General features: G+C 44.6%; 1 protein-coding gene and 1 long non-coding RNA gene across 5 annotated transcripts in view; one reads left to right on the forward strand and one right to left on the reverse strand.

Moving 5' to 3' along the window:
• BUB1B (BUB1 mitotic checkpoint serine/threonine kinase B) overlaps positions 1 to 19360 on the forward strand; it is a 33045-nt gene extending 13685 nt beyond the window's left edge. The window contains exons 10-23 of one of the 2 annotated variants that reach the window (XM_073639185.1): positions 1 to 113; positions 1198 to 1319; positions 1668 to 1708; positions 3583 to 3655; positions 4092 to 4179; positions 9600 to 9856; positions 10203 to 10372; positions 13273 to 13413; positions 14209 to 14321; positions 14852 to 15013; positions 17140 to 17282; positions 17380 to 17548; positions 17839 to 17945; positions 19042 to 19360. In XM_073639185.1, coding sequence (XP_073495286.1) covers positions 1 to 113; positions 1198 to 1319; positions 1668 to 1708; positions 3583 to 3655; positions 4092 to 4179; positions 9600 to 9856; positions 10203 to 10372; positions 13273 to 13413; positions 14209 to 14321; positions 14852 to 15013; positions 17140 to 17282; positions 17380 to 17548; positions 17839 to 17945; positions 19042 to 19222 — 1880 coding nt within the window. In that variant the 3' untranslated portion in view covers positions 19223 to 19360. The remainder of the gene's footprint in view (positions 114 to 1197; positions 1320 to 1667; positions 1709 to 3582; positions 3656 to 4091; positions 4180 to 9599; positions 9857 to 10202; positions 10373 to 13272; positions 13414 to 14208; positions 14322 to 14851; positions 15014 to 17139; positions 17283 to 17379; positions 17549 to 17838; positions 17946 to 19041) is intronic. The other variant, XM_073639186.1, reaches the window with a different exon arrangement.
• Positions 1 to 27528, reverse strand: part of LOC141153914 (uncharacterized) — a 52843-nt gene extending 25315 nt beyond the window's left edge. The window contains exons 1-3 of one of the 3 annotated variants that reach the window (XR_012247368.1): positions 27398 to 27528; positions 17818 to 17952; positions 4061 to 4253 (exon numbers count right to left, since the gene is read on the reverse strand). This is a non-coding gene — a long non-coding RNA (uncharacterized lncRNA). Of the gene's footprint in view, positions 1 to 3473; positions 4254 to 17817; positions 17953 to 27397 lie in introns of those variants that run through there. The other 2 variants (XR_012247369.1, XR_012247367.1) reach the window with 2 other exon arrangements.
• Positions 27529 to 27760: the final 232 nt, after the last annotated feature.

Consider the following 27760-nt stretch of genomic DNA (forward strand, 5'->3'; position numbering starts at 1 on the left):
AAGATCTCCAAGCCCATGCTCTTCGTAGGCAAGAGATGGAGCGGCAGATTGAAGAACTGGAAAAGCGGCTAAAAGCAATCAGCGCTACCAGTCAGGAAACAGTGGCTGACCAGGTGACCTTTTACTTGGAAGTTTCTGCTGTCATTTAAACATTTAATTAGGCAATTGCATAAAGTGTAAAGCACTCTTACAAGTGGGAATAATTACGGAGGTTGATAATAAGGAATTTCACATTTGTTGCACTTGTGAGGGGGCAGTGTTTCGCCGCACTTGTGAGGGGGCAATGTTTCGCTGCACTACAGTCAAGTGAAGCTCGGCAGAGGACTAAAGCTGTTAGTGCCTGATGTGCATTAGTATATAGGCTGTAGGGGGGGGGAATAAAAAGGAGAAATACAAAAGATGGAAAATCTCAATGAAAAATATTCTGCGGGCTGTGGCACATATTGAGGTTTGTATTTATTTAAAGGGGTTTTCAGAAATGTAAAGGGTTTGTACAAAGGTTGTAAGTTATCCTCTAATATAGGATAGGGAATAACTATCTGACTGCTGGGCCCGGTAACTACCTGAGAGCCCCGACTGGTGCAGAGGCTAAGTATGCGCTCCTCCGCACAAATCATTCTCAATGGGCCCTCTGGTGATAACCGAGCGCATCTCTCCGCTGTCTCCTGAACTCTCATTGAGAATGAATGGAGTGGCAGTGAGCATGTTAGGCCACCAGCCCATTCAGAGGGGCTCTTTAGCACATCCATAGAATAGAGCATCAGAATCAGATGATGGGGGTCAGTCCCTCACCAGTCGGCTGACTCAATAAGACCTTGCACTCTGACAAGTGCTTCATTGTTTAGCCCAGCTCCATACATTTAGTAGCCATTGTGCCTTGTGTTACAGCACAGCCCCATTTACTGGATTTGGACTGAGCTTTATAGAACTGCACTACCAGGCATAGCCACAACAAAGGGTATGGCGCTGTGCCTGCAACAGAATGAGGATGTGCTGTTCGATGGAGCCCCCTGACCCCTTTAGTGATGAGTCGGACCCCCAATAATGTGATATTCTGAGTATAAAGTTGGTTTTCACATTCATGATTAGTGGCAATAGAGTGAACTTTGTTGCATAGGTTTTACAGCCTGCTGCCTATCACACTAGTTGCATTTAGGAGACTTTCTCTGATTGTGGATGATCCTTTTTCCCTTGCAGGATGTGCCGTCTGGACAGTCCTTCAAAATATATTGTGATGATGATGTGCTCAGCGCTCCTGGAAGCACCGAGAATGAAGCGGCATCTGCGCAGCATACGATTACTGCTGCTCCATTACCAAGGCAGGTGCATTATGCTTGTTTTATGTCATTATGGAAGGCTTTACCTAGCAAGTACCATTACCCTGCGATCTATTAAAGGGATTGTCCACCTGGGACTGCTATGGCATATCGACTAAGACTGCATCTATCCCTGCACAGTTAGATATATATATGGCCACACCGGCATCACTCTCCATTTATTTGTACAGAAGTACTAAATATTGCTGAGCACTGATCGGACGCCTGTCGATATGTAGTACACGTCATTTTAATATTACAGCCATCATACAGTATGTTTGTGTTTTACTGCCATACTATGCCCTTGGTTATCACTGTTCATAATTTTTTTTATATATATATATTTTTTAGCGCTGAGATCCGGATGGTGGCTGAGAACAGACTAGCCTCTGGTGAGTGAGAAGCTTCTTAAAGTGCCGTTGTGATAAAAGAAGCTATACTCCCACCTGGAGTCCCAGGAGTGATTCGTGCCCTGATCACCAGTCTCTGGACCCTGCAGCAAGCCGGGCGGACAGGCGACGGGCGCTGGTGACGTCATAGCTGCCGATCCAGCAGAGACAGTCACATCGGCAGCGCTGGAGCGGGCTCCAGACATGGCTGCAGCTGCTTTCTTCAGCATTGGCTCCTCACTGTCAATTGTGCATTAAAAAAAATGAAAATGTATTTACACTGTTTATTACGGGATGATATCTAAACTGACATACTGGAGCGATCACTGATCTATGAAGCATCTTCCCAGATTGGGCGCCCTGGTAGACAAAATATTTCATATGTTTCTTCTGTAGTAAATAGTCCCAGACATCCCCCATTTATTGTCATCAATTAGACGTGTTACTACCAGTAAGCTAATTGATCGGAGAATCACATTTAAAGTGAGTATTACGGTTCTATTGCTGTGATTTTTACATAAATGACATTGGCTTTTTCAATGTAATCTTTGGCTACACGATCTACAGATGACATACGGGATTTTTTACCTGCCTTACGGTCAAGACATGAATTGGGTATTACTGCTTTGTGTATGGTCACCCCTCCACCCCCCACCCCCCAAAAAAAAAACTTGTCTACACCTTTCTTAAAGAAGGATTTGTCCAGGATTTAAAAAACATGGCCGCTCTCTTCCAAAAAAACACCAACTCATGGGTTCTGCCTGGTATAGACATTGATGTTTTTGCAAGGAAGCGGCCATGTGTTTGGCCTGCTGAATGTGCTTTTAAATGAATTAGATATCATACAATAATTGTATTTGGTATTCTGTGCCTGCCAATTTATTTAATTAAAAGGGGAGTCTGTTACCCCCAAAACTTGATTTCAGCTACTTATAGACTCCTCTAGGGGACTTGGCCCCTATAAAACTCATCCCTGCAGTATAAAGTTCACTACTTTAATTCAGAATAACTGCTATTTCTTATGTAAATGAGGGGTCTTTGGTGCACCCTAGACGTGGCCAAGGGCTCAGTGCTCTGTTTTTCTCCATCAATTGCCATCCTCCACCCCACCCCTTTGCTTGATTGACGGCGCTCATTTTCCCAGAGTGAGCACGGTCAACTAAATCCCTTGTGTCTACTCATCCACATTGACATTGTAGGAAGCCAAGAGCACAGTGTCTGCGGGCGCTTTCTTCCCTCTCTCCAGTCTGTGCAGTGAGCGGGTGCCACACAGTAGAAGGGGATGAGAGCACACCCACACAGTGTACTCTCTGCCCCAGCAGTGTCAGTGCAGATGTGCAGGATTGGCGATTCAATTCGGTCAGCGCTGTCAATTAATCTAAGGACTAGTGTGGAGGATTTGATTCAGGGGGCGGAACAGTACTGAGCCCTTTGCCACACTAAGAGTGCACCAAACACCCCTAATTATCATACTTAAAGAAGCATTCCTCCCATCAATTTTTATTCACTTAATATATTGCCGTCATCCTAGTATATAGCACTGTGTACTTACAGTAGAAAGGCAAAATGAGTAATTGTAAGTCCACAGTGCTATATAATATGATGATTGCAATATAATAAGAGGATAAAAACTTTCATAGGAGGAGAGCTTCTTTAATAAAATGATTTTTCTTAACAACTAAAGTAGTCTATACTGCAGGTGAGTTTTGTAGGAGCTAAGTCACCTATAGGACTATGAAAATAGGTAAAATCTAATTTTGGGGGGGGTGACGCCTTTTAAATGTGCTAATCCTTGATGCAGGTTTTAATATTGGTGGCACTGCAGTTTAGTTTTGATGATGCATATAATATATAATGTCTTCTCAATCCTCCCTCAGATTCTCCTCCGGCTCAGCCCTCTGATGTGCCATTCGCTATATTTGATGAGACCCGTGAAGCAGAGCCGGACACGTAAGTCCTGAGGCCTGGTGTCTTGTATATGGATTTTTCTTGTGCAATTGCACTGTGACAATTTTGGTGGTTAATGAGCGACAGGTTTACACTTTCCATTAAAGGAGTTTTCCACTGCTATGGTATTGACTGCCTATCTCTGAGATTTGTCATCAATATCAGATTGGGGGGGTCTGACACCTGGGACACCCCCACTGATCGGCTGTACCTGAGTATAGAGCTGAACTCCGCACCGCAGCTGTGTCACAGTCTGCTCTTATTCACATGACATGGGGCTGATGTGAAATAAGTGGGCGCTGTGCTGTTCCCCTCCGGTTGGTGCTAGTACCAGCTGATCGGTGTCTGATATTCATGATCTGACTTGGTATTTTGGTGAAGGGAGGAATCCGGTGTATAATTTCTTACATTTCCATATCGGTCTGTCCTTGTCTTTTAGCTCTCAGAATAGCATGCCTCCTCCCAAGCGACGCGCGCTGGCACCCGTTAGACGAGTCCTGGGGAAACCAGAAGATGCCCGGCGTACGGTAAGTGTTTTCTAACCTGTAGAAGGAGGTAGGTTTTGGTCCTGTTGTGCAGAGCGCCACATCTGGAGCCTTCCCTGGAAAAAAGGCATAAAAAAAAAATCTAAACGTATCCATGGACTAGCTATACGTCTCTAGGAAACATCATCAGGGGACACGTAACCCTTTCTCTACATGTGTCACATCACATTGGGTATGCTCCATACAGGGCAGCTACCGGCTGTGTTGTACAGACCACACCTGCCTCTAACAGCTGTGATCGAAGCAAGCCATCTCTGATCCCTGCTGTTTAACCACTTAAAGGGAACAAGTTGTTTTCATGAAAATTGGTGCAGCTATAATAATTTTATAATGTTTAATATACACTGCTCATCTCGATAGCAGTCAGGCTACCTCTGGCGAGCACATGGAGTGCTGTGCGGCCCTCTAAAGAAATGCCACCCCACACCATTACTGACCCACTGCCATTCCGGTCATGCTGAAGGATGTTGCAGGCAGCAGATCGCTCTCCACGGCGTCTCCAGACTCGTCACGTCTGTCACATGTGCTCAGAGTGAACCTGCTTTCATCTGTGAAGAGCACAGGGTGCCAGTGGCGACTTTGCCAATTCTGGTGTTCTGTGGCAAATGCCAAGCGTCCTGCACGGTGTTGGGCTGTGAGAACTACCCTCATCTGTGGACGTCGGGCCCTCATACCACCCTCATGGAGTCGGTTTCTAACTGTTTGTGCAGACACATGCACATTTGTGGCCTGCTGGAGGTCATTTTGCAGGGCTCTGGCAGTGCTCCTCCTGTTCCTCCTTGCACAAAGGCGGAGGTAGCGGTCCTGCTGCTGGGTTGTTGCCCTCCTATGGCTCCCTCCACGTCTCCTGGTATCTGCTCCATGCGCTGGACACTACGCTGACAGACACAGCTACCCTTCTTGCCACAGTTTGAACTGATGCGCCATCCTGGATGAGCTGCACTACCTGAGCAACTTCTGTGGGTTGTACTGTAGACACCGCCTCATGCTACTGTACCTCTAGGGGTGAGAGCAATGGCAAAATGAAAAAGTGACCAAAACAGCCAAAAAGGATGAGAACAGAGAAATGGTCTGTGGTCACCACCTGCAGAACCACTCCTTTATAGGGATATCTTGCTAATTGCCGATCATTTCTACCAGTTGTCTGTTCCATTTGCACATCAGCAGGAGAAATTGATTCACAATCAGTATTGCTTCATAACTGGACAGGTAGATTTCACAGAAGTGTTATTGACTTGGAGTTACATTGTGGTGTTTAAGTGTTCCCTTTATTTTTTTGAGCAGTGTACTTAGATCCTACCTGCCTTTTCAGTCATAAGGGTGTGCTTGTCATATTAAAGGGGTATTCCCATCTCCAAGATCCTATCCCAATATGTAGTAGGTGCAGTAGTAATAATAATAATAATAATAGCAAATACCTCCAATTAGAAATGTAGTATAGTTTTTCTGATTCGCTATTTCTTTCCTCATGTGCAGGCATCGCAGGACCTTAGGTATCCATGGTTATGACCACTAGCAACTAGCTAACTAACTGTGACTTTATCAGTGGGATAGGATTTTGGAGATGGGAATACCCCTTTTAAGTCATGGGCTGGCGCAGCATTCACTCACTGCTGGCGCCGCCCATGCATTTGAATCCTGCTCCCGGCAAGCACTGCTATTGTGGGGCGCAGGCGCACTTGTATATGTCCGGCCGCCTGCGCAGTGAGGCTGTGTGATTACCAACTTCACTGCACATGCACTGACGCGCTATGTTCCCGGGGCATGCGCAGAGAAAGCTGGTAATCACACAGCCTCACTGCGCAGGCGGCCGGACATATACAAGTGCGCCTGCGCCCCACAATAGCAGTGCTTGCCGGGAGCAGGATTCAAATGCATGGGCGGCGCCAGCAGTGAGTGAGTGATTTGGCAGACCAGATTGCCTATGCCAGAAAATATCTCCTCGACTATTCTGAACCGAACTGGACCAGATTATATTGGAGGTTATTGGCGGGAAAAGTGCCCTGCTTCCCAGACCCAGACTCCCTGTTGTTAAATGGAGGACTTTCCATTTTCGCCCCCTTCACCACTTTCCCTTGAACTACCAGGACAAGCCATCCAACCCACAGGGAAAGAGGAGACCTTCCTTCAAACTAGCTCCCTCATGGTGCTTGCGTGGCACACAGAACAGCTCATTCAGGAATGGATCCAACAGATTTTCTTCATGATGGGTCGCTTACACCTGGGCGCTCTCACAGGGTGGGCCAACGTCTCCTTCTCTTTCAGGACATGTGGCTCTCCCCAGTCGAAGACTCCTGGGTCAGAGAAGTAGTCTCCTCCAGATACAAGATAAAGCTTACTTCTCTGCCCCACGACTGTTTTTTTGAGTCCCGCCCTCCAAGAGACCCTTCCCTTGTCTCTGGGTTTTTCAAAGCCATATCATTGCTTCTTTGGTTAGGCATCATCATTCCTGTTCCTCCACGTGCGCTGTACGGGTTTTTATTCAAATCTTTTGGCGATTCGCAAGAAAGATGGCGATGTTCGACACATGGATCTCAAGCTGAACAAATGAGTACTTCTGCGTCCTTTCAGGATGGGGTCCCTTCGCCTCCATGGAACCCGAGGAATTACTTTGTTCAGTGGATATTCAGGACGCTTATCTCCACATTCCCTATTTTCTGGGTTACCAAAGGATTCTTCACTTTGCAGTACAACAGGATTACTTTGTTTGTGGCACTTCCCTTCGGGTTGGCCACTGCCCCCAGAATCTTCACATAGATCATGGCTGGCGTAATGACTATTCTGCGAGCCGGCAGGATCCAAGTCATCCCCTACCTGGAGGTATCTCCTCGTCAAGGTGCCAATATTCTCATCAACCCTGGAGAGCCTACAGATCACTCCCGATACCCTTTCCCGACTGGTGGATCATCATCAAACCAAAGTTGTCCTGGCCCAGCGCTTTATCTTCCTGGGTATGCTCTTCGACATGAGGCTTTCAAGAGTGTTTCTTCCAGAGGACAAATATCCCCTCTCAATCACATCATTCATGTTATAAGACCTTTCCTGCCACGCTCCCTACGCTTTTGCATAAGCGTCCTGGGCCAGATGGTGTCTGCATCAGTCTCCCCTCTGCCCAGTTTCAGTCCAGACCCCTGCAGCTTGCTTGGTCTCAGTGGGACAGGACTGTCCCCTCCCTGGCCCAACTGATCCACCTTCTGATTCGAGTCAAGAAGTCTCTGGCCTGGTAGCTGTTGTCCCCCCTCATCCACCGCAAACAATCCTTTCTACAGATACATTGGCAGGTCGTGACAACTGATGCGAGTCTCCTCGTCTGGGGGGTCAGTCTTTTGGAATCTCACAGTTCAAGATCATAGGAGCAAACAGGAATCCTCCCTTCCCATTTAATATCCTCAAGATCAGAGCCATTCTTCTGGCGACCCTCCACTGGCAAGACCTCCTAACATGCTTCCCTGTCCGCATCCAGCCGGACAATGCCACAGCAGTAGCATACATCAACCACCAAAGAGGAAATCTGAGCTGTTCAGCCCTGGCAAAAGTCCCTTGAATGCTCACCTAGGTCCGCATAGAGTCCCAGCCATATCAGTGGTTCATATGCCCGGAGGGAAAACTGGGTTGCTAACTTTCTAAGCCGTGACGGTCTGGCTGCGGGATTCCCTTGTTCCAGTTTGCTCTACCTTATCTCTTGCCACCCTCTCTTTCCCCTGACTGATCAAAAAGATCAAAGTGGAAGGTGTAGCAGTCATACTTGCAGCTCCAGACTGGCCCAGAAGATCCTGGTACATGGAGGTGGTCAACCTGCTTGCAAACACTCTGTGGAAGCCCCCAGACCTACTTTCCCAGGTTCCACTCTTCAACCAAAATTCTCAGTCTTTCAATTTAACGGCATTGCTGTTGAGGCCACGGTTTTGAGAGCCTCAAGTTTTTCGGATCAAGTCATCCAGACCATAATCATAAGCCATCTTTTTCCCGTATCTATCACCGTACCTGGAAGGCCTTTTTAAGTTGATGTGAATCTAATCATACCGCACCCATGGCCCTCCAACCCCACCCCTACCCCACTGTCGACCCAATGGACCTCAACCTCGTCCTGGACTTTTTTCAGGGCTCTCCCTTTTGAAATTCTTCAGCAGATCTCTCATTTTCTTCTCTCCTTGGAAGGTTTCCATTCTGGCCTTAATCACATCCATCAGATGGGTTTCTGAACTGGCAGCACTTTCCTGTCATTCTAAGTTCCTCGTTCTCCAGAAGGACAACTTAGTCCTGTGTCCAGCCCCCTCCTTTCTTCCGTAGGTTGTTTCGGCCTTTCATCTTAATAATAAAATTGTACTCCTTTTGTGTCCTCCTCTCGCTCGTCCTTTGGATCAGTTCTGGACCGCGTTAGAGCAGTTCGCATCTACCTCTCCAGGATAGCTTCATTCAGGTGCTCTGATTCTCTCCATCATTCCCGAGGGTGCCCGGAAAGGCCTATCAGCCTCTAAAGCTCCTATCATGGGTATCCTGTCGCCCGGTCGTTTTTACCACACAATGACCACCATAGAAACCAAACCAAAAAGACACAGGCTGAATTGTGCCTTTTCAACCATTTCACCACACTGTGGAATTTTTCTTTCTTTATTTTTCAGTATATTGAATGGTGTCATTCAGAGCTACAACCCGTCCTGCAAAAAAAAACTAATTCAAAGTTCTTGGAAAAAGGGAATAAAAAAAAAAAAACCAAAGCAAAAAAAAAACGAAAGCGCAAAAAAATCAGCTAAAAAAGGGACTGCTTCAGTTACGAAGTGACTGTAAAAGACTTGTATTAGAAACGCCCTATAAATATCCCTAGATTAAAGACTGCACCCCGAAAAGTGTTTAGAAGTTTAACCCTTCAGGTGCTTTTCAGGAAATAACGTGGAGATTTTTTGTAGATAATTAAATGTAACATTAATACATTGCTACCCCAATTCTGCCGTTTTTAGAAATGTCTCATACATGGCCCTACTGTGCTCCTTGGTTCACACATGACTCAGAAGTGTAAGGGCACCTTGTGGATTTGGGGTCTCAATGTTATTGGGGTGTCTTGCAGGCACCCCTGTAGGTTTGTAGAGGTGTTGATGTACCGAAACATAAGAAATGCCCCCAAAAGGGCCCGACTTTAGATACTATAACCCTCAGGAATATATTGTAGGGGGGCAGTGAGTATTTGGACCCCCATTCTGCCAGTATTCCTGTGATGGGAGTTCTCGATTGAAGGAAGGACTGTAGGTTGGGGAATGCACAACTATAAAATCTATAAATGTTTTGTGACTTTAAGAAATGTCATTAGATGTCAGGGCACACTCTCTTTTAAGAAACAAGATCTTTGTTGATATAATTGATAAAATCTGATAAATTTTTCAGTATATTATTGATTCTTCTTGAAGGACTCCATTGACGACATTGAACCGCTAAGTGAAGAGGCCATCGTGACCGGTTCTGGAGGAAACAAAACGTTATTTGCGGACCCGGAGGACACGTGCGAGTTTATGAAAGCGGCACAGTTGGCGTCTACTCCGTTCCAGAAGGCCAAGGATGAGCCGAAAGAAAGCGAAACCGCCGGCCAGGAGAGAATGCCACTCAGAGAAAAGATGCCCGTGTCTGAGGAGTCCTACATACAAGTAGTGTGCCCCAAGAAGCTGAGGTACACCATTCTACCACTCCTTCAAATATTGTGCTTTACTCGCCCTCCCCCGGTCCAGTGCTAAGACTTTGATGTTTTCGGTGACTGTTATTGTCTCCAGCGCGAATATCAAGTCGATAGTGTTGCAGCCCATCACTGAGCTCAGTTGCTATATCTGAGTAGATGGCACCAGCTGCTGAACTCACTGATTGGCTGCAGTGCCATCGATGTGACATCAGTGCTGCAGATAATGAGACATTGGCAGCAGTGTTGTACCCGGGGAGGGTGAGTAAATCACAGGGTTTATACACTGTGCTGGGGGATGGCTCTTTAAAGGCTTGACAGTGTATTATTTCCCTTTTACCAGCCCCATTTTAGAAGCTAGTCAAGAAGACACCCGTTCCTCCGTGTCCTCTGTGTCCTCCGTGTCCTCAGTCTCTGCTGGTTCGTCTAGCTTGTTGGCTTCCAAGACGCTGATGATCCAGGAGAAGCCTGATCTTGAGTCCCAGATATCTGGAGTATATGAGCAAGCTTTGGGTAAGCCTCAATGAGCCAGGATTGACCTATAACCCTTAGCTATTAGTACAGCAATGTGTATCCGCATAAGAATGCCTACGCAAGCCTCTGTTCACACTGACCGTATCGCTTCTGTTTCATACGTTTTGTAATGGACTATAACAGAGTGCTAACAGATGCTTCCAAGAGTCGTTCTATTAATTAAAGCAGGTTTTTGCCATTTAATCTAAAAGTAGCAAAATATAGAGCAAGACAAGAAAGCCCGATTCCAGGGATGTCACTTACTAGGCTGTGTTGTAGTTTCAATACAATCAGTGTTTTATCAGCAGGAGATTATCACTGCAGAACTAGGTGTTAAGTGCAGAACAGTCAGTCTAATCTGTGTAAGCCCCGCCCCCACCACTGATTGGCAGCTTGCCTACAGTCTACACAAAGCTGCCAATCACCAGTGGGGGCGGGGTTTACACAGCTCAGCATTCTGAGTTCTGCTCCATCTACAGCAGAGAAAACAGGGATTCTATCAAAACTGCACCAAGCAGCCCAGTAAATGACACATCACTGGAATCAGGCTCTCTTGCCCTGTATTATGCTGCTCTCAGATTATATAGCAAAAATCTGCAGATTCCCTTTAAAGGGGTTCTCTGCTTTGGACAACCCCTACTAGTTGGAAAGGTCCCAATAAAGTGATCACAAAGTGTCTCCTTGCAGGGTCGCCAGCAATCAGCTGTAATCTGTAAGGACTTTAGTAGTAACTGCTTAGTTTCTCTGTGGCGCCATCACTAGGACACTAACCTCGTCTTGGCTTGTGTTAGACATGAACATCAAATATTGGGTGTGAGTCTCAGAATCCAAGCCCACTCTACACAGAGCAGTGCTGGCTGTGTTATACAGCTGTCACCTAACAGCAGTGATCAGAGCTAGCTCCGATCTGCGCTGTGTAATAGCTTCATGCCCTGGCACTCTGTCTATGGCATTTAAGTGAAGCCACCATATCACACACTGTTGCGACACCCATCGTGCCCTTTTTTCATTCAACCGCAGGGTGCCATGGCAGCCTGGGGTACTACTGAAGACCCACCTTGTTGCCATTGTATGCAGTCTCTATGGCTGGGCTTCTCCTCTATGATATCCTGTAATAGTGCAGCATTGCAATATACACTGTGTGCAGAATTATTAGGCAAGTTGTATTTTAGAGGATTATTTTTATTATTGATCAACAACTATGTTCTCAATCAACCCAAAAGACTCATAAATACCCAAGGTTAATATTTTTGGAAGTTGGAGTGGGTTTTTTTTTTTTAGATTTGGCTATCTTAGGAGGATATCGGTTTGTGCAGGTAACTATTACTGGGCAGAATTATTAGGCAACTTAATAAAAACCAAATATAATCCCATCTCACTTGTTTATTTTCACCAGGTAAACCAATATCAGTGCACAAAATTTAGAAAAACATTTCTGACATGCAAAAACAAAAACCAAAATAATTAGTGATGAATAAAGCCACCTTTCTTTATGATGACTCTCAGCAGCCTTCCATCCATAGATTGTCAGTTGCTTGATCTGTTTTCGATCAACATTGCGTGCAGCAGCCACCACAGCCTCCCAGACACTGTTCCGAGAGGTGTACTGTTTTCCCTCCCTGTAGATCTCACATTTTATGATGGAGCACAGGTTCTCTATGGGGTTCAGATCAGGTGAACAACGGGGCCATGTCATTATTTTTTCTTCTTTTAGACCTTTACTGGCCAGCCACGCTGTGGAGTAGTTGGATGCATGTGATGGAGCATTGTCCTGCATGAAAATCATGTTTTTCTTGAACGATACTGACTTCTTCCTGTACCACTGCTTGAAGAAGTTGTCTTCCAGAAACTGGCAGTAGGTCTGGGAGTTGAGCTTCACTCCATCCTCAACCCGAAAATGTCCCACAAGTTGATCTTTGATGATACCAGCCCATACCAGTACCCCACCTCCACCTTGCTGGCGTCTGAGTCGGGGTGGAGCTCTCTGCCCTTTACTGATCCAGCCTCTGGCCCATCCATCTGGCCCATCAAGAGTCACTCTCATTTCATCAGTCCATAAAACCTTTGAAAAATCAGTCTTAAGATATTTCTTGGCCCATTCTTGACGTTTTATCTTATGTTTCTTGTTCATAGGTGGTCGTTTTTCAGCCTTCCTTACCTTGGCCATGTCCCTGAGTATCGCACACCTTGTGCTTTTTGATACTCCAGTAACGTTGCAGCTCTGAAATATGGCAAATCTGGTGGCGAATGGCATCTTGGCAGCTTCACGCTTGATTTTCCTCAATTCATGGGCAGTTATTTTGCGCCTTTTTTAGACAACACGCTTCTTGCGACCCTGTTGGCTATTTGCCATGAAACGCTTGATTGTTTGGTGATCACGCTTCAAAAGTTTGGAAGTTTCAAGACTGCTGCATCCCTCTGCAAGACAGCTCACAATTTTGGACTTTTCAGAGCCCGTCAAATCTCTCTTCTGACCCATTTTGCCAAAGGAAAGGAAGTTGCCTAATAATTAAGCACACCTTATATAGGGTGTTGATGTCATTAGTCAACAACCCTCCTCATTACAGAGATGCACATCACCAGATTTACTTAATTGGTAGTTGGCTCTCAAGCCTATGCAGCTTGGAGTAGGACAACATGTAGAAAAAGTATCATGTCATCAAAATACGCATTTGCCTAATAATTCTGCACGCGGTGTATAGAGAAGTGATGAAACTGTCTTGGGTTCAAATTCCCTATGATGATGTTAAAAGTAATGTAAGAGTGGAGAAAAAAAATATTAATTCAAAAATTTCATAGAAAAGAACTTTTTTTTTTTTTTTTAACTGTGCCTTCTTCACAAGCTGTGACCTAAGGTTTTCTCAGACTCGTCTATATGGTTTTGTATTCGTATATTTCAGAAGAGGCCTCTGTATTCGTAGGAATTGCAGAGCTGCAAAGAAGCACGCTGGAGGCCATGCCGGAGGTCCTGGCATCAGAAGCAATCCTCCGAGAAGCCGGGCCGGTCCCTGCTATGAAGGATCAGCAAGAGGTGCTGCTTGGTAAGCTGAAAAGTCACCCATCAATATGGAGTATATTCTACTTTCTTACGAGAACTGCTGTATATATATATATATATATATATATATATATATATATATATATATATATATATATATATATATATATATATATATATATATATATATATATATATATATATATATATATATATATATATATATATATAATATAGCGCTGCGGAGCCCTATATGATCTGTAGTAATGCAGCACATCCCACAAAAGTGGCCTTACTAAACCTGTCTGCAGGTTGGTCAATGTTGGGTATGCCTGGCATATCCTAGTGGACACCCACTTTAAAGGGAGTCCTTCAGCTATTTAATTTGAGAGCCGCATAATGTAGGGGCAGAGAACCTGATTCCAGCAATAGATCACTTGCTCAGTAACTTGCTCTAGTTCCATTGTTTTATCAGCAGGAGATGATCACTGCAGGACTAGGTGTAGAGTACCAGGCGGTCCAGCTAATATGTGTAACCCCGCCCCCCCAAAACACTGATTTGCAGCTTGCAGGCAGTGTACACAGCTGCCAATAAGGGGTGTGGGCGGAGCTATACACAGCTCAGCATTCTGAGCTCTGCTACATCAATAGCAGAGAAAACAGGGATTCTATCAAAACTGCAGCAAGAAGCCCAGTAAGTGACACATTGCTGGAATTGGGGTCTCAGCCCCTACATCATGCTGCTCTCAGATTACATACCATTCTGATAGTAATATTATTTCCCAGCCAAATGCCATTGATAGCATTCAGTACGCTTGTCTGCCATTGGATCTTGCAGGCAGTGACTCCTATGACCTTAAAAGTGAGATTATCCTTGGTGAGAGCAGCAGACTTTACCTGGGGACCCAAGCTGACTGCGATCTGGTGTGTCTGAGCGGAGCGGCCTTAAAGGTTTGTAGCTGGATTTATATTTATGGCATCATTTGTGATATCCCCTTAAATATTACGGTTACCCTTGTTTCCACAGCAGTGAAATATGCTCCAGAGCGGATATTTACAGAGTTATTCCCTTCTTCAAAATTGGTATTTGTCGGATACAGCTCGTTGCCCTGGAGACCGACCACCACTGCTAGTCAGCAGAACATGCTCCGGCTTACAAGCTCTCTTCTGTTGAGCTTGTACGTGCTGCTTTGAAGCTCGCCAATGATCGCTGGAGCACACCACAACCTCCTAATCCCGGCCAGCTTCAGCACAGTGCTTATAAGGTAGACGGCAGCGGTGGTCGGTCTCCTAGGCAATGAGTCTTAAACGAAAAATGTTAATATCTCAACAACGGCTGCAAATTTTAATAAGCAGTAAATTGCAAAAGTGCTTGTATTTATAAGCTGTATCCAAAAATATCCATCTATGATGATGGGAATTATCCTTTAAAGACTAATTTACAACCATTTCCTCATATCATCTTTGTGGTCTTCTGGCAGGTGGATTCAAGACCGCTTCCATGGGATTTCTACATTGTACAGCAGCTAAAAGAGCGACTTGGAGATGCCTTCGAGATCAATTTTGTTGAGCAAAGTAACTGCTACCTCTTTCCTGATGGATGTGTTACACTTTACAAGGACGTCGGCCTCTTCAGTCTCCAAGTGAGTTTGTGTCCGTGTGTCGCCCTGGCGCGCAAAGCCAATATTCGTTCTTGCCTAAAGATGGTTATTTCTCATTGATAACCTTGGCGGCGCACAGGACCGTGGGCATACGCCCCGCCACTAGGAGGCTGACACTTTGTGGGGGATGGCCTCTCCTCGCACACCAGGCGGCTCCGTATTATCCTACAGTCCGCAGGAAGCCGATACCACCTACAGGGGGGAAAATAAGTATTTGATGCTGCCGATTTTGCAAGTTTTCCCACATACAAAGAATGGAGAGGTCTGTAATTTTTATCATCGGTCACTTCACCTGTGAGAGACAGAATGTAAAAATAACCAGAAAATCACATTGTATGATTTATACATAATTAATTATTAGCCTTTTATTGAATGAAATAAGTATTTGATACAATAGAAAAACAGAACTTAATATTTGGTGCAGAAACCTGTGTTTGCAGTTAGAGGTCAGACGTGTCCTGTAGTTCTTGACCAGGTTTGCACACACTGCAGCAGGGATTTTGGTCCACTCCTCCATACAGATCTTCTCCAGATCTTTCAGGTTTCGGGGCTGTCACTGGGCAACATTGAGTTTCAGCTCCCTCCAAAGATTTTCTATAGGGTTCAGATCTGGAGACTGGCTAGGCCACTCCAGGACCTTGAAATGCTTCTTACGGAGCCACTCCTTAGTTGCCCTGGCTCTGTGTTTCGGGTCATTGTAATGCTGGAAGACCTAGCCACGACCCAATGCTCTTACTGAGGGAAGGAGGTTGTTAGCCAAAATCTCGCGCTACATGACCCCATCCATCCTCCTTCAATACAGTGCAGTCGTCCTGTCCCCGTTGCAGAATAGCACCCCCAAAGTATGATGCTTCCCCCAACATGCTTCACGGTTGGGAAGGTTTTCTTGGGGTTGTACTCATCCTTCTTCCTCCTACAAACACTGAGTGGAGTTGACACTAAAATGTTCTATTTTGGTCTCCTCTGACCGCATGACCTTCTCCCATGCCACCTCTGAAGTTCGCCAATGACCATCTGGATGATCCAAACGGGCCTGGATATGTGCTGGTGTGAGCAGGGGGACCTTCCGTGCCCTGCAGGAGTTTATTCCATGACTGCATAGTGTGTTACTAACGGTAATGTTTGAGACTGTGGTCCCAGGTCTCTTCAGGTCATTGACCAGGTCCTCCCGGGTAGTTCTGGGCTTATTCCTGACCTTTTTCAGAATCCTCCTTACTCCACGAGGCGAGATCTTGCATGGAGCCCCAGACCGAGGAAGATACAGTTATCTTGTGTTTCTTCCATTTTCTAATAATTGTGCTAACAGTGGTTGCCTTCTCACCAAGCTGCTTGCCTATTGTCCTGTAGGCCATCCCAACCTTGTGGAGGGCTACAATTTTGTCCCTGGTGTCCTTAGACAGCTCTTTGGTCTTGACCATGGTGGAGAGGTTGGAGTGTGATTGTGTGGACAGGTGTCTTTTTATACAGGTAATGAGTTCAAACAGGTGCAATTAGTACAGGTAATGAGTGTTGAGTAGGAAGGCTTCTTAAAGAAACGTTCGGCAGAGAATCAAATACTTATTTTCCCCACTGTAGATCTGCTCTCCTACATTTTTCCTTTTTAACTTTTTTTTTATTTTTTTACATTTTTTGATTTATTTTGCTGTACTCACACAATGTGCCTCCCTTGGGTATCACGATTTCTCCAGTCAACCGTCCTATGACTTCTCCTGCATTTACATTCCCCATGTACAATAACGCCATATTCTCACCTATCGGAGTAGCTCTGCGTCTGCCAGCTCTCTTGACGTTATGTCCTGAGCGCTGCTGGCAGTCAGCAGCCACCGATGGGCTGCAGCACTCGCGTGACGAAACAATGTCATATGAGTGACAGCAGACATGGCGCCGCCATCCCTAGAACGACACCGGTCCGGGAGGTGAGCATATGGTATTTTTGTTTTTCATGGGGTACTGGTGCATTTAAGAAGGGGCTTGTCCAGATAGTGGTTAACCCTTTAACTCTTGTAAGGTGTTGCCCAGGATTAGAGATCCAGGCCTTTGCAGTACCAGACATGGCTCCTGGATGATGGTGGCGCTGGTTCATCTACTGTCTTCTAATCTCTCTCTAGGACATAGTCCAGGACTCGGAGGCTTTGGTGGAGCCGGTTGCTGTCCTGCTGGCTTACAACCTTCTGAGTCTGGTAGAGCAGCTGCACACAGCGGAGGTGGTCCATGGAGACCTGAGGCCGGAGACATTACTGCTGGATATGGGGTCAGTGTTCCTTCACCACACACTACTGTTATATCCACACACTGTATATATGCCCAGTTTTCATGTCTTTTATTGAATGCTTTCTTTGTCCCTCCAGAATTTTAACCCTGCCCTGCTGCACAAAGATGAACAGTTGCTTCAAGCCGGTTGACTTCTCTCACAGCATGGACATGCGGCTCTGCCCCACAGTGACCACCAGAGCCTTTCCTATAGCACAGACCGAACATGGACAGCGGATTCTGAGTCCCCAAACCCCCCCCTACCAGGTAAAAAGGAGGATTCAGAGCCAGTCCCACCACTGGGATCCACGCTGAGCTCCAGACTTGTGTCCCCCATTCTCCCCTGGCCCCAAAACTGCAGTGAAGAGAAGGGAGCAGACGATCATGCATGTTCCCTTTTAATTGCATTATTATCATATATCCGTTAGATAAAGGTTGGGTAGTAGTCTACATATGTTAATGATGACATTTTCTGCAGTACGGGGTGGTCTTCAGTGTCAGTGCTGACTTGTGTGCACCATAGACGCCATACATACCTGTTATTTTGCTGCCCTCAGGTGGATCTTCTTGGTATCGCAAATATTGTTCACTTGATGATCTTCAAGGACCCCCTTCAGCTTCAGCAGATTGATTCTTCATGGAAAACTACAAGAGAGGTTCCAAGGTGAATCCTATAGTATAAAATAATTCTTTTATTCAAATATATTGTGATTTTTAATATTCAATTTAAGAAAACGTTAATTGCAATGCATGACTTCCAATTTAGTCCTATTGGGGACCTGCAGCATTGAGCCTGAATGTTCAGAACTCTGAAGCCACCATAAATTTAGGAACACTGGGGGATCTTGGGCAAATATTTTAGCATTTTTATTCCTTGCAGCTGCCATTCACTAGCGGGAAATTAAGTGTGTCAACTAATGCAAATTCCAATGGAAAAAAAAAAAATATATATATTCTATGACATGCACACACATGCACATGTGCACGCGCTCACACACATGCGCACACACAGATAGAAAAATGGATCAAAAGCAGCACAAGAAAAAGATTTTTATGAAAAAGGTGCAAGGCCCCCCAGGTAAATGAGGCTTGAAAAAGGTCCATATCTTGGGACCGAAACGTTGCTACAGCCACATGGGCTATGAAAAGACAATTTTTTCATCATCAGTTTGAGTGCTGCCTCCATTCTTTTTCTTGGCTAGATAGATAGATATCTATATCTATCTATCTTTAATAGTATTTTTTCCTGTTAAATTTCTTATTTCTATTTATTTTTTAAAGAAAAAAAAGTTAATTCCAAACTACTTGAAAATGTTGCAGGAATGTGATTTACCTGGGAGCTATACAGTAATCCTTTCTTAGACCTTACCTGTTCAGTGGTATAAGCCGGCCCAGGAGCTGAGCTTTTTTCATACTTATTATATAGCAGAATCTGTGTCTAATAGCATTGACTGGAGCTGAGCTCCCTATCACTGCTGTTAACCATTTAGATGATGCTGTCAACCATTTAGATGATGCTGTCAACCATTTAGATGATGCTGCTGTCAAACTGACTGCAGGATTTCAATGGAATGCATACGTCAATGCTTGTGCGCATGGGCTCCCCTTAGTGGTGGCTTCTGGCCGCCTCAGCTTTATCATTTCATTTTCTTCTCCTGTATATTATAAAATGAGTATAATACACGTGGGGCTTATTCTGAGCTTTGCCGCCTACATCAATCTGCTTCCTCGTTGGTATAACGCTCTCTGCTCGGTTGCAGGTGGTGGAATGAAAATCTATGGACCACTTTCTTCTCAAAGATCCTGAACTCAAGCCACGGGTCCTCCGCCGACATACTAAAGGAGCTGAAGGACCAGATGGCCCAGTTATTCGACAGCCATTTAGAAAGTGAAGTTTGCAGTTATTTTATCCGGTTGGAAACGCGGCTTAACCCCTTGTGATTACGTCAATGCTTTTATTTCTAAGACCATTCCTGGACGTATCGCCTAACAATGCCCCTCTGTTAATACGTTATGTAGACTAGATATTTATGTTGGATTATTTACTATGGATATTTCTATTAAACACTGTTTGCACTTCTTGTGTCTTTTTTTCCTTTTCTTTGTTATAAGCCAGTGTTAGAGCGTGAAAGCCTGCGCTAAAGGAACACCTATTTACTTTTGAGGTTCACTTTGCAAACACCATTGGGGAATTGGTCTAACTGCAATCCCATAGATCCGACACAATCAACCATCAATGCTTTCTTGTGTGCGATGTCCTACGAAATCCCGGCGTTGCATCCAACAGAGCAAGTCGTACAGAATATGAAAAACGTTGCCACAATAAGGCCTGTGTTCACATAAGTTTTACTGCCCCAGCAAAGTGAATAAGATCTCTGAAACCTCATGCAGACGCTGCTGCTTTTTGTTCCTGGGAAATTTGAACCATCAAGGTGTGTTTTTATTTTTAATTTTTATTTTTTGTAATTTTTCCCTAATTCTTGCAGCGTTTTTCACTCATTCAAATGAATGGGGGGGGGGGGGGGGGGAAGCATGTAAAGATGGATCATAAACGCATTCAAAAATGCTTAAATTATTCACAGATTTTACCCAGCGGTTTTCATGCCACAACGCTTATGTATGTGCAGCTGATTTTTTTGCAATAAAAAAACCACAAAATGTGTGCAAAGAGCCTAAGGGGCGGCATCCATTAACGCATAAGCACTAATGGCTTTGGCCATGTGAATGAGCTTTAATGAGCTCCTTCATGACCAGGCCAAATTTTACAATTCTGACCACTGTCACTTTATGAGGTGATAACGCTGGAACGCTTCAACGGATCTGAGACTGTTTTTCGTGACATATTGTACTTCATGATTGTGGTAAAATTTCTTCAATATCACTTGCGTTTATTTGGGAAAACAGAAATTTGGCCAAAATTTCTTGCAATTTTTATTCCCTTAAATCAGAGAGATGTGTCACCCAAAATAATTAATAAATAACATTTCCCACATGTCTACTTTACATCAGCACAATTTTTGCAACATAACTTTTTTTGGGGTTAGGAAGTTCTAAGGGTTAAAAGTTGACCAGCGATTTCTCATTTTTCCAACAAAATTTACAAAACCATTTTTTTTACGGGACCACATCACATTTGAAGTGACTTTGAGGGGTCTATATGACAGAAAATACCCCAAAGTGACACCATTCTAAAAACTGGACCCCTCAGGGTGCTCAAAACCACATTCAAGAGGTTTATTAACCCTTCAGGTGCTTCTCAGGAATTTTTGCAATGTGGGGGGAAAAAAATGAACATTTAACTTTTTTTTTTTTTTCACAAATTTTACTTTAGGCTGTATTTTTATTTTATTTTTTTTTTGCAGGTGTAACAGGAAAAATGGATCCCTTACTTTTTTGTGCAATTTGTCCCAAGCATGCCCATACCCCATATGTGGGGGAAAATCACTGTTTGGGCGCACGGCAGGGCTGGGAAGAGAAGGAGCGCCATTTGAGTTTTTGAATGTAAAATTTGCAGGCATAATTAGCGGACACGCCTTTTTGCATTTTCGGATCCCTTGATGTGCCTAAACCGTGGAAAGCCCCCACAAGTGACACCAGTTTGGAAACTAGACCCCTCAAGGAATTTATCTAGACGTGTGGTGAGCAGCTTGAACCCCCAGGTATGTCACAGAATTTTACAACTTTTGATTTGTAAAAATTTAAAAAAATAAATATTTACCCACACAAATTATATTTTGGCCCCAAATGTTTTCATTTTTACAAGGACAGTAGGAGAAATGTGACCCTAAAATTTGTTGCATATGTGTACTCAGGAGAAATTGCACATCATATGTGGTTGAAAACTACTTTTCAGGCACAGTGCAAAGCTCAGAAGGGAAGAAGCACCATATTGGAGTTCAGATTTTGCTGGAATGGCTTGAGGGTTCCATGTCACGTTGGCAGAGCCCCTGAGGTGGCAGAACAACAGAAACCCCCCATAAGAGACCTCATTTTACAGACTACACCCCCCCTCAATGAATTCATCTAGGGGTGCAGCGATCTTAATGATATTACATGTGCCTCATAGAACTTTATACCATTGGGCGGTGAAAGAATAAATTTCATTTTTACCACCAAAACTTTTTTTTAGCCCCAGATTTTATATTTTCACACAGGGAAGTTGGTAAAAATGGCGCCAACATTTTTCTCATAATTTCTGCTGAACATGGCAATAGCCCATATGTGGCTGTACAGTACTGCTTAGCTACACGGCGAGACTTGGGAGGGACGGAGCGCTATTTGTATATGGAGTCTTAATACTATTCTAGGAAAATCTGTGCTCCAGGAGGCAGAGGCCCGAAGAGCAGAATTCCCCCTCAAGTGACCCCATTTTGGAAATTATACCCCTGTGGGAATTTATCTCCAGGTGTAGTGATGAGTCTGACTCCATTGATGTTTTCCAGAAACAAGCAGCAGTGGATGTTGCTGAGTGAAAATTGCAAACTGCTGTTGTTGTGACCAGTACGTTGTAGTGACAAACTTATGGTGTGACCCCCATGCTCCCCTGACCTCAACCCCATTGAGAACCTCTGGAGCATCATCAAAAGGAGTGTCTATGATGGCGGGAGGCAGTTCACATCTAAGCAACAGCTCTGGGAGGGTATTCTGTCCTCATGCAAAACAATTTAAGCAGAAACCATCCAAAACCTGACAAATTCAATGGACGAGAGAGTTCAGAAGCTCCTTTTGAACAAGGGGTCCTATGTGAAAATGTAACATCACCTAGAATAAAGTTTTGAGTTGAAAACTGTTTGATTTCAGTGTGTAATAACCTGCTAATGCTTAGAATGTCAAAAATGACCATTTTTTTATTCTTTATTAAAATGAAAAGGTTGAAAACTCTGCTGTGCATAATAATTTGGAACATGCATTTTGAGTGCAGTTTGAGTTTTTTATTGCAGTTTGTACAAAAACCTTTCAATTGTACTCTAATAGTTATTTGACTGGAAAATTACAATGACTGCAATTCATATAGGTAATTTGGGAAAATCTGAGAAAATTATTATTTGCATAATAATTTGGAACACAGTGTAATGAGGCAGCAGAGTTACTCTGGACTGCGTCTGGCCTCTGTTCAGCGTTGTCCTTCTTTTCAGAAGTGCACAAAACTGTGGCCGACTGCATTTTTCTGCATGCCTAAAAAGATGGACACCGCTGGATCATAGGCCACACTGCTTCCACAGTGCCTCCATCTGCCTCAGTATAGGGAATCTTCTGCTGCGTATCTGTCTGAATGACGTATTTCAGAGATTTACATGGAAACCTCGGTTTAAGCGCAGAGCGCAGGATAAATGTGAGCGGAGTCTTACTGAGATCTTTGGGAGGCAGAATGAACAAATCAACAGCAGGTGAAGAATTGGTTTTATATATTTTTTTACGCCGTTCCTCCATGTGATGGCTTGTTTGTTGCGGGACAACTTGACGTTTTTATTGGTAGCATTTTTGGGCATGTGACATTTTTTGACCACTTTCTATTCTGATTTTTGTGAGGCAGAATAAAGAAAAACCAACAATAAAGGAATTTTTGTTTTTTTTATGTCGTTCCTCGTGTGGTAAAATTGATAAGGCAGCTTTATTCTTCAAGTCAGTACGTTTACAGCAATACCACATTTATATAGTTTTTTTTAATTTTTTTATGCACCGCTCCGGACACTGAGTGCCGGTTGTCAGCTGTCACAATCAGCTGACACCCGGCGGCAATCGATCGCCTGGAAGTACTCCCTCCGTCCTGATTGGTAAGTACTTCCCGACCTTGGACGTACTAAGTACTTCCAAGGTCGTTAAGGGGTTAAAGGGAACCTGTCAGCTGGTTTTTGTCATGTAATCTGACAGCAGCATAATGTAGGGTCAAAGAGCCTGATTGCAGCGATGTGTCACTTACTTTACTGGGTGCAGCAGTTGTGATACAATCCCTGGCTTCTCTGCTGCAGATCTAGCAGAGCTTTGAATGCTGAGCCCTGTATAACCCCACCCACAACACTGATTGGTAGTTTTGTGCCGTTACTCGGTGTCAGTGGCGGGGTTACACAGCAGGAGACACCTAGTCCTCCAGTGATAATCTGCTGATTGTATTGGAACAGCAAAACACAGCCCAGTAAGTGACACATCGCTGGAATCAAGGTCTCTGCCTTTACATCATGCTGCTCTCAGATTACAGAACAAAACCTGCTGACAGATTCCATTTAAGTAAAAGCAAGTGTGATTTTGGTATTTCCAAGTGTTGCAGTTTATCCAGCATTGACTCTTGTATTGCCACATGCTATTTGCCCTAGATACATGGAAATAATACATGTTCTCCCAGCAGAGATGCCAAGTACAGGAGAGTCAGCTGTGCCATAGCTTGTGTGCTGCATTCATATTACTGCGTCCTATTCAGTCCAAATGATAATCAGGAGGTTCATCCATTAAGGTGCCCATATTCCAGCTACAGCTATCGATAGCCATTTTCCCCAATTATGCTATATACAGGCATAATCTGGGTTTTTTTTGTTTTTTTTTATCTCACTAATGGTAGTTCCCTGTCCCTTAGTATTATACTTACCAGCCTCCATCTTCTTCAGTCATTGGCACTGCTCTGCTCCGGTCGTCTTCTGCTCTTTGTTTGCTGGGCCATCCGGAAGTCACTACTCAATGTAAGTCTATGAGATATGACAGCCAGATCGCGGCTCTCATAGACTTACACTGAGCGCTTGTGACTTCCGATCTTTCAGGAGCTGCAGTCACAAGATGGTGGAACGGATCCAGAGGAGCGCAGGGAAGACGGCGGCTTGTAAGTGTTTTAACGGGCATGGAACATGGATCAGTGATACCAGTGCGGAATGAAATAAAAAGAAAAAAGACAAAAAATGCTGGAGTCATGCTTTAACTTGGCTGGCTGTGCTTTTGATAGGAGGCCTGCCTGATCCTTCTACCCACCACTCCAACATCTGCCATCAGAGCCCCCCTTTATCCACAGAGGCATTGGCCTCCGAGTAATGAACGGGACTGGTGCATGATGACTGCCGTATGTGCAGGAATCTTGACCGGCCCTGTTGTCGGGACATCATCAGTGCTAATCACCACCAACCTGGAAGTGAATATAGATATCTATCACATACAGTATATAGTATGCATTCACATACAATGTGTCATTTAAGGAAGGGGGTCGAGAGAAATCAAAATCTGCATAGAAAAGTTGTGTTAAGCCCCCGTCTCACATAGTGAGATCACTAGGGAGATCGCTGCTGAGTCACGGTTTTGGTGACGCAACAGCGACCTCACCAGCGATGTCGCTATGTGTGACACTTCGCAGCGATCAGGCCCCTGCTGTGAGGTCGCTGATCGCTGCAGAATGTCCTGGACCATTTTTTGGTCTTTGCCCTCCCGCTGGTCAGCACACATCGCTGTGTGTGACCAGCGGGAGCAGCGATCAGACTGGTAACCATGATAAACATCGGGTTACTAGGGGCACACACGCACCTACTAACCCGCTGTTTATCATGGTTACGAGCCTGCTACGATGAGCGGGAGGTTACCGCTTACCGTAGAAGAGTGGTAACCATGATAAACAGCGGGTTACTAAGTGCGCGTGTGCCCCTAGTAACCCGCTGTTTATCATGGTTACCAGCCTGCTCCTGCTTCAACAGGCTGGTAACCAGGAGCAGGACATCGTGGAAAGATTCTTTCCACGATGTCGCTGCTCCCCTGATCGTTGGTGAGCCTGCCTGTTTGACAGCTCACCAGCGACCACATAGCGACGCAGCAACGATCCCTGACAGGTCGTATCGTTGTCGGGATCGTTGCAGCGTCGCTAAGTGTGATGGGGCCTTTAGGCTAAGTACGCCATCTGCTAATCCAGCCTAGGAATCCACGTGTCTTTCACCTATTACATTGCATTGTTGGAAGTTCACAGCGATAGGACATACAATGGAATGTAAAAGTTTGGGCACCCCTGGTTAAAATTACTGTTATTGTGAAGAGTTAAGCAAGTTGAAGATGAAATGATCTCTAAAAGGCCTAAAGTTACAGATAACACATTTCCTTTGTATTTTAGGCAAAATTTATACATATACCGTAGTCATTTTTTTTAATCATTTTAAAAATTACAAAAAGGAAAAATGCAAAGATGCAATCGTTTTGGCATCCTTGGAGATTTGTGTGCTCAGATAACTTTGACCAAGGTTTCAGACCTTAATTAGCCTGTTAGGGTTATGGCTTGTTCACCATCATCATTAGGAAAGGCCAAGTGATGTAAATTTCCCAGCTTTATAAAAACCTCCTCTAACCTTGTGCCAAAAAACAGCAGCCAAGGGCTCTTCTAAGCAGCTGCCTAGCACTATGAAAATGGTGGAGGCCCACAAAGCAGGAGAAGGTTATAAGAAGATAGCAATTCGTTTTCAAGTTGCCCTTTCCTCAATTCGAAAAGTAATTAGGAAATGGCAGTTACCAGCAACAGTGGAGGTCAAGATAAGGGCTGGAAGACCAAGCAAAGTTTCAGTGAGAGCTGCTCGTAGGATTGCTAGAGAAGCAATGAGAACACCCGCTTGACGGCAAAAGACATTCAGAAAAATTTGTCAGACTCTGGAGTTGTGGTACATTGTTCTACTGTTCAGAGACACCTGCACAAATATGGCCTTCATGGAAGAGTCATCAGAAGAAAACCTCTCCTGTGTCCTCACCAAAAAACTCAGCGTCAGAAGTATGCAAAAGAACATCTAAACAAGCCCGATGCATTTTGGGAATAAGTCCTGTGGAGCGATGAGGTTAAAATAGAACTCTTTGGCAACAATGATCAAAGGTATGTGCGGAGAAAAAAGGGCATTTCAGGAAAAGAACATCTCGCCAACCATTGAAGAGGTTTTCCCATCTCAAAGATCCCATTTCAATGTGTACTAGGTGTAATATTACTAATTACCTCAAATTAGAAAATCTTTATAGTTTTTTTTTTTTCTATTGCTTACCCCATATCCACTGTAACACAGTCACTCAGGTATCCAAGATTATGACCACTATGGCGGCGTTCCTGGCCGCGCTTGCGCAGGCAGTAAGGAGTTTGTCTTATCAACTGCTGGGTTCTCGGGAGCAGGGCTGTGGAGTTGGAGCCCATTTTGGTGGAGTCAGAATCGGAGTCGGTATAAAATGGACCGACTCCAACTCCTAAAATATATAATAAATTGGGTACAGTAGTTCAGTGCAGTTTGTGGGGAATATTTTTTCATAAGAATTTGGGAAAGTTATGAAATGTCCTATAAATGTCTGTCCTATTCCTGATCTAAGGGTCTAGACTTTTAGCTGAGATGAATCTGTGCTGCAGTAAATTTATCACTTAGACATGAGCCGTGTATGAGGGAGTCGGAGTTGGAGTCTGTGTCATGGAAATTGAGGAGTCGTAGTTGGAGTCGGAGGTTTGGCTTACCGACTCCACAGCCCTGCTCGGGAGCGCGCATAAATTAGAGCATGCGCAGTGGCTCCCCGCCCGGCCCCTTCACTACAGAACCCTTGTAGAGCATGCATACGTTGTTTATCTTTCTCAATGGCCGGGTTCTTGGGAGGGCTCATAGTTAGAGACTGCGCCGTAGCTCCCTGCCCGGCCACCTCACTCCGGTGCATTAGAACTTCTGTAGCGCATGCGCAGGAGTGGTGGCCGAGCAGGGAGAGTTCCCAGATTCCCAAGAGCTAATATAGTAAATGCACAGACATGGGTAGGACATAGGTAAAGTGCAGACTTATACGACATGGTGGTGGGAGGAAGGCTACATGAAGCGGTTAACAGACGTGCCCCTGACCCTTCTGGTGTTTTCTGCTCGGAAGCTGCTTTACTTTACATTACAAATCAGAACGCTCCAAAGACACCCGGAAGACGACCAGATGGTTTGTGGAACGTTTTGCCATAATTTTTACTTAAAAACTTGCCAGTGCTTTCCTCATTTTTCAATGGAGTGAAAAAAAAAGACATCACAAAAACCATAGAAAACCCTCCAATAAACCGTCAGAGGCTAAAACCTCCAGAATAAAGCTTAGAAAACGGCACAAAAAGGAGCTTCACAAAAATAAAAAAAAAGCCACCAGAGTTTCCCAATGAGATCTCGTTCCGTTTACCTGGGTTGAGAATCTTCTGTGTGCACGGCGCCTTGGAGAGTTTCTGCTTTGAAAACTCAGCAGAGGTGAAATGTTCTGACAGTTGCGGGTTTCTGTGATTGTTTTCAGATCTTCTGACCTTTGGGTTTCTTCTGTCAGAACAAATGTTACCATGTCAGACTAAATATTTGTGCTGGGAAGCACATTAGAGAAAAGGTTACATCTCCATGTGTTATGCCAGACAATCAGCAGACGCCCCTCTGTACACACACAACCCGGGTTAGTTTTCTGGAGTTCTTACATTGTGTCTGGGGCCGTTCAGCTGAAGACCCCGGGTTAGTAGCACGGTAAGCTGCCGGATCTGGTAGGATATGTAGGATTGTT

This window comes from Phyllobates terribilis, unplaced genomic scaffold, assembly GCF_046119375.1.
Source record: "Phyllobates terribilis strain yellow unplaced genomic scaffold, ASM4611937v1 Scaffold_7__3_contigs__length_470593459, whole genome shotgun sequence".
Lineage (NCBI taxonomy): Eukaryota > Metazoa > Chordata > Amphibia > Anura > Dendrobatidae > Phyllobates > Phyllobates terribilis.